The 7718-nt window shown below is 27.2% G+C and overlaps 1 protein-coding gene across 1 annotated transcript; it reads left to right on the forward strand.

Annotated features, from left to right (window-relative positions):
• Nucleotides 1-1814: 1814 nt before the first annotated feature.
• Nucleotides 1815-7718, forward strand: LOC101266307 (protein DETOXIFICATION 30-like). Its single transcript, XM_004251947.4, has 8 exons — nt 1815-2328; nt 2406-2950; nt 3039-3125; nt 4301-4357; nt 4436-4674; nt 6995-7113; nt 7227-7313; nt 7408-7718. The coding sequence occupies exons 1-8, from the start codon at nt 2035-2037 to the stop codon at nt 7486-7488; spliced, it is 1509 nt and encodes a 502-aa protein (XP_004251995.1). The 5' UTR covers nt 1815-2034; the 3' UTR covers nt 7489-7718.

Raw genomic sequence — 7718 nt, forward strand, 5'->3', positions numbered from 1 at the left:
TTTCAATCATAGTCTAGGGGATACTTGTGTCTTTTTCTTTTAAAAATTGTTGCAAACAATTATATTCATCGTTTAGTAGTCAACTCCCCTTCCCAAATTTTAAGGCCTCATTTGTTTGCACTTAATGGAGGTATGAATCTTAATCATTCAGATTCAGTCCATTAAGTATGTTTGGTTTTACGTCTGAATCTGAATCATTTATATTCAACCCATTAAGTTCATTTGTTTTATTTTTTAAAATGCCTCTTAATGAGTCTGAAGATGTCTGAATGAATCAGATCTTTAGGAGACTTTTAACAACATTTAGACACATTTAATAAGTTATCAAATAATAAATCATCGCTTCTCTGCTTTGTGCGTGCCTTTTTATCTCATAACTGAACTTTCTCTCTTTTCTCAATCAAACACCATTTTCCCCTCTTGAACTAGTAAGTTTCATAAGTTAGTTCAAGTATTTTTTAATATTAATAATTTTCTTGTATTGACGTGTGTCAAGAACACTTGTTACAATAATATTTTTGGAGTATTATTATTTATCAAGGTTTTTGAATGAAAAGATAGTACTCCAAATCATGATTATTAGAACTTTTAAAACTTTTTTTTAATCAAAAGTATCTTTGTTGAAATGAAATTTTATAATATTTTATTAATATAATGTTCAATTTCACATGCGCATTCAGATATTGAAAACAAACTACATTAATTATTTAGCTTTCAAATTTAGAGACCACATCTTAATATTCAGATGTGTATTCAAATCAAAACAACTAGATCTTAATACAAAATTTAATAAGTAGATGTGTATTCAGATTTAGAGCTCTTAATCTTAATAAAAACAAATGAGGTGTAAGAATATTTTAATTACTTTGTTTTAATTTTTAGTTAAAGATCTCATTTTAAATTTTCTAAAACATTTTGAGTTGGATGATACGGATTTCAATTTGAAAGGATATATAAAACTTTCAATTTCTCGTATTATGTGGCACAAATAAAATTTCAAAAGTTAATAAAATATTTATTTGATCATAAATTTTTATACATATATTTAAATTAGTTTACTAATTATTGTGATTTATAATATGTTCTTTTGCAATTTCTAAATATATAAATTGTTAAACATTACATAATTAAATGACGAAAATATACCAGGAAGATTATAATAAACTAACAATAAGCTATCAATAGTCACTTAAAAATTTAAAGACTATTGATAAAATCGTAGTTAAAAAATTTAATATACGTTGAAAGTTAAAATATTTAAATTGAAGTAAAAATTATTAAATTTTAATTCAAATTAAGTGATAAAGATATTAAATTAATCGAAGAAAAAAAAAGATAGATTTATTAAAATTAGAAACGATAAACACACAAATTGGAACGTACCAATATGTAAAATTCAAATGTTTTCTTAAAAAGGTTTGGTAACACAGTATTCATTACAAAACAGTGTTAGCATCACACTATCATGTGATTCACATGGATTAAATACGCCTTTTTCTCTTTAATTAGTTATCCATTTTTTTTCGTTTTTAATTATTTATTCACTTTTTTTAAAATAATTGTTTTTAGTTATTTCTTTATTTTGATAATTTTAAAAATAATTATTTTTTTACTTATTATATTCTCAATTAATTATTTTGAAAAGGAAAAACTCCTTTGAAAAACTAAAATTTTTAATTCATATATTTTATTATAATTAATAGGGATAAAATGATAAATTTAGAATATCTTTTTTAATAAGTATATCAATTAAAAAAGAACAAATAATTAGGAATAGAAAGAATATTAAATATCCACTTATTGTTTTTTATAAAAAACAATTTATAGGAAAAAAAAAATCCTTATCGAAGACCCCCTAAATGTTTGTTCAAAGAGGTTAGGTGAAACACTACTGATTACAAAACAGCGTTAGTATCATGTGATTCACATGGGATAAATATTAGAATATGGGTACCAAATTTTTGTCCAAATGCATACATATCCATATTATTTCAGACTAGTCACAACTTGTGGATCTGTTTCCTTTACACATCAATGGAGGAAAATAAAGTACCATTTCTTCCTTCAATTACGCCTTCTTCAAAGGCTTCTTTTGATGCCGACGAAGATGATATTAGATCGATCAATGGTGTTAAAAGCTTCGTAAAGGAATTCCATTACGAATCGAAAAAGCTATGGTACTTAGCAGGACCTGCCATTTTCACTTCCCTTTGTCAATACTCATTAGGTGCTGTTACTCAAATCTTTGCTGGTCATGTTGGAACTATTCAACTTGCTGCTGTTTCTATCCAAATCTCTGTTATTGCTGGATTTTCAGAAGGAATACTGGTACTATACTGATTTTAATTTTATTTCACGGTTATATCAATCAATTGCACTTACCTAATACTTTTTTTTTTTGATAGTTGGGAATGGGAAGTGCATTAGAGACTCTGTGTGGGCAAGCATATGGAGCTAAACAAAAAGATATGCTGGGGATTTATATGCAGAGATCATGGATAATACTGAACGTAACTGCGTTAGTTTTAATGTTTTTGAATATATTTGCAACACAAATTCTAAGATTCATTGGGCAACAAGAGAAGATAGCAGAATGGGCAGGGCAATTTTCGTTGTGGATGATACCAATGGTTTTTGCTTATGCATTTGAGTTTCCTATCATGAAATTTCTTCAAGCTCAAAGCAAAATTATGACTATGGCCGTTATAGCTGGAGTTTCATGTGCTATGCACGCGTTGTTAACCTGGATTTTTATGTTGAAATTGGGTTTGGGTTTGGCCGCTGGAGCAGTGATTCTGAATTGTTCATGGTGGCTTATGGTGACTGCAAAAATGGTGTATATTTTGTGGGGAAATTCATGTGGTGATGCTTGGTCTGGATTTTCATGGGAGGCATTCAAAAATTTGTGGGGATTTGTTAGATTATCTCTTGCATCTGGGGTTATGATATGGTTTGTTACTCTGATCAATTTTTATTTTAATTTAGCGTATGAAAATATAATATCGAAAATATTAAATTTTATTTTGTTTACTTTGCAGCTTGGAACTTTGGTATTTCATGTCCTTGATTCTAGCCGCAGGTTACGTTGAGGATGCAGAAATCGCTGTCGATGCTACTTCCATATGGTTTGTTATAAATTCACTCACCTACTCCCACTAATTTTACTTTGAACGTAGAGTATTGTACTTGTTAATAATAATAATAACTACTTTATGAGTATGTGCAATGAAAAGGAGTAAACTATCTAAGCAATAATGACACAAAGTGGGATAAAGTATTAGGGCGTGTTTGGTACAGAGGAAAATGAAACTTTTATGAGAATACTTTTTTCAAAAAATATTTTTTGTTCATTAATTAAATATGAAAAATTAAGTTAAAAATTTACTTGTTTTTCAAAAAGATATTTTTTAGAAAAATAATTTTTTTTTCTTACCAAATACACCTTTACTATTATAAAAATTACTATATATTAAATAAAATCTTCTTCTACGACCTAAAGGCTCTATCATTATGACTTTTTTTACTTTAAAGGTGGGTTATTAAAAGTGAAGTATTAAACCTACTATGAAATTAGTACTATTTAATTTATAAGTAAAATAGGTTATGAGCTATGAGATGTGGAAAAAGGAGATGGATGAAAAAGTAGAACAATAGAAAAGTATATGTTGTGGAAAGGGATTTTTATATTTATTTTGAGTTTTGGAAAGTCATTGTAGTTGGTTTCCACTTGTGACATTTTGCAAGAAAAGTCGAAAGCAAAATACAAAACATGATTCACCTACTCATATTAAAAAAATATATAGAATTATCACTTTGGTTAAGCACAAAAAATCAACAAAGGAAGACAAAAAAAAAAGGTAGTATTTTTGAAAAGTTGTTAAAATGGAAAATGTCCAAGCGGCTCCCGATCTATGTCAGAAATCTCAAATATATACTTGTACTTTATGAAGGTCCTATTACTTCCTCAAATTTATTTTATAAATAATTTTTTACCCTTTTCGATCTAAATGATACTATAATTGAAAAAAATGTCAACACGTGCTGGGCCTATAAGATAGTATCACGTAAGCCAAAAAGGGATAGAAAATTATTTATAAAATTAGTTCAAAGGGGTAATAGGACCTTAATATAGTATAAGTGTGTCTCTGAGATTTCAAGTATAGTTAAAGGGAGTATTTATGCATTCTCCCAAATCATTTCAATATAACTAAAACAAATTCAATATAATCTCATATATAATAAATAGTAACAATGAACGTGCATAGATACATAGAGATTACTAACACGATATGAATTGCAGTGCAAACATAATAGGATGGACGTTCATGTTGTGTATTGGATTCAATGCTGCGATAAGGTATGTAGTTTTGTTTAGTAAAGGAGTAATATAAAACCTAGGAGTAAAATGTGTAATTATTTTAATTTGTGTATGTAGTGTAAGGGTATCAAATGAACTAGGAGCAGGACATCCAAGAAGAGCAAAGCTTTCAGTATTAGTGGTGTCAATAACTTCACTTGTAATTGGTGCATTATTGACAATATTACTCTTACTAACACGAAGCCAATATCCACTTTTGTTCACAAATAATGTGAAAGTTCAAAAAATGGTATATGATCTTACTCCTGTATTGGGACTTACACTCTTCATCAACACTCTCCAACCTACACTCTCTGGTATGAGCTTACACTATTTCTTCATTATATAGTATATATATGTGTGTGGTAGAAATTGATACAACTTTAATATACATTGTTTTTTTCTGTAAGTAGGTACTCACTTCGTATCTATTTACATGTTGTCCTTTTTTAAAAAAAAAGATGTTACTTCCTCTCTCTCCAGTATTCTTAGTCACGTATAGAAAAATTAATTGTCAATTTAAATAATTAAGAAATAGCTAGTCACTTTTTTAATGTAGAAATAGCTAGTATTCTTAATAATTACATAATTACCGGTTTCAAAGAGTAGCCATTTTAAAGTTACAAGACTATTTTAATGTGAAAAATGTCATTTTTATAATTTTCAGAAAGTATAAATCATTTGTAATAGAGTTATTTTAATCAAATTGCACCTTATATTAAATTTTTCTTAAGGATTGTGCATGATCTTATCATGACAAGCAATAGTGGACGAAGGGTATTATTTTTCATTTCATATAATCAATACATAAATTAGACTATTCTTCATATTTTACCTTTGGAGAGTTATTAGTTTTGAAAGTATGCATTTGACGAATATATAGAAACTAAGTAATTAAATTCATATTCATTGATCAATATATTAATAAAAATACGTTACTTTATGTTCATTGATTGAAAACTTGACTTTAAGAGAATATTAAATAAATTTAAGAGATCTAAAATCTATAACGGTGACAACTAAATAAAGACGGAGGAATCATATATATATATATATATATGATTCCTCCGTCTTTATTTAGTTGTCACCGTTATAAATTTTAGATCTCTTAAATTTATTTAATATTCTCTTAAAGTATATATATAAAAGAGTAAATATGTTTTTAGTTAAATAATGTACATGTTGAAACACTCCTTTTACCTATTTTGAAATGGGTGAAATTAGACTTTACATCAAATGACATTTCTACTTACTTTATTGGTTGTCCAAATTATCTACTCACCTTTTCACATTATTGTACCATTTCACACTTTTGACTATGATTTCCAAAGGAATGAATAGTCATTTCTTTATATAATCAGTATATAAAATATAGCAGCACCAGCATGTGGATTTTGTAGTCAGTCGAAGAATAATTTTTTTTTTATAATAATAAATCAATTCTTTATGATATTCTATATAAATGGTATATGCTATATGAGAATAATAGAAGATTGAAGAATAATTCTTGAAAAGAATAAACTAGTTACATATGATTCTTTGAGGAATGTTTTTCTTTAAGAAATTAATTAATTGTCTATGATATTCTATAAGTATTATAATATATATGTGCTTACAGTTATCACAATATATTATGGTATTTTTATTTCAACAGCTACTGATATATTATTTTAATATACAATATGTATATATCAAAAAAGGTAAGTCATTGAGAAAAAGCTCTTCAACTTTTTGACCATAAGTCACTTGCATAAAAAAAAAAATTAGCCAACGAACTAATACTACTGTGTATACAATAGTTAATGGAGTGCTAAAAGTGTGTGAGTTTTAGTTTATACAATAAGATTCTTCCTCCATATATTATAAAGAAAAGATGAAAAATACTATCACTCCCAAAAAAGATTTTTAAAAAATACTCCATAAATATTTGACCATAAATATTATTCACTTTATTCCGAAATTTTTGTTTGGCTACTAAAAAATCAAATACAGCTTGAATTTGTAGTGGAAAATACCTCATTTGGTGTTTTCACCTTTTACTATTCTTCCATTTTTTTAATTAATACCTCCAACATTTTAATTTTTATAAAAACCACCATATTTATTATACCTACCAATCAAAATTAAAAAAGGACCATCAATCGAATAAATACAAACACTTGAATAATTTATTTAATCATGGGAATTTTCTTTAATAAGCAAAATAGCTTTACTCTTCCTCAACTCCTCTAGAGGAGTGATATTATGGAAACATTTACGATTGAAGTATGTAACTATCTCAATTAAAAGATGATCATTTTATCTAACTTCAATCATGACAATCATGTCATTTAAAAGTTTAAGCTGTTAGAGAGAGTACACCTTTAAGTTTGATTTATTTTCATCGGCCAAGCACGTGAAAATTCTTTTTGATATGGATGGCTGTGCGATTTGATGTTAAGACCTTTGTCTATTCTGATATCATGTTGAAGTATGTGATCATCTTATCTAAAAGTTAAAACTATTAAAAAGAACATATTTTTATCATTTAATTATATTCTCCGTAAAAACATTGCTTTATGTGGTAATGTTATTATTTTTTTATCTTATAATAATTAAGTTGGATTATAATTTTCATAATATTATGTGAAATCACAGGGGTGGCAATTGGAGCAGGGTGGCAAGAACATGTTGCTTATGTGAACATAATATGTTATTATGTCATTGGAATACCTTTGGGTCTCTTTCTTACTTTCTTCATGAAATGGGGCATGCCGGTATCAATCAATCATTTTTCTCTCATCTTGTTAATATTTTATTTTTCACTTTTAACATTTTTATTTTAATATTTGTATTAATTTATTTATATATATATATTTTTTATTTTCAGGGCATGTGGTATGGGATGTTATTAGGAACTACAATTCAAACTAGTGTTCTCATTTGGATAACTGCAAGAACTGATTGGGACAAGGAGGTAACATTCTATAATAATAATATATAATAATAATATGATAGGTATCGCATAAACTGAGACAGATAAAATATTACGTAACGTCTGATATATGCAGGCTTCTGTTGCTGGGGAGAGAATAAAGCAACTAGGAGGAAACAAAAGCTTGGGTGTCATTGATGGGTATGCCATCAATTAAGCCTCGTAGAGTTAATCCAACTATTTCCACTTTTCAATTATTTAATTTTCCTTTAATCCTAGATTAGTGTTATTTAGCATTTGAGTAAGCTTTTTGTAACCTACTTTTGGTATGTCCTTTTTTATTTGTCCATGATCTTAAAAATAGTTGCTCATTTTTATTTATTCAGTTTGACAAACGAAGAGGCAAGTTATTGCGGAGAGAATATATACTTTTTCTTATTATTTCAA

This window comes from Solanum lycopersicum, chromosome 12, assembly GCF_036512215.1.
Source record: "Solanum lycopersicum chromosome 12, SLM_r2.1".
In the NCBI taxonomy this organism is placed as follows: domain Eukaryota; kingdom Viridiplantae; phylum Streptophyta; class Magnoliopsida; order Solanales; family Solanaceae; genus Solanum; species Solanum lycopersicum.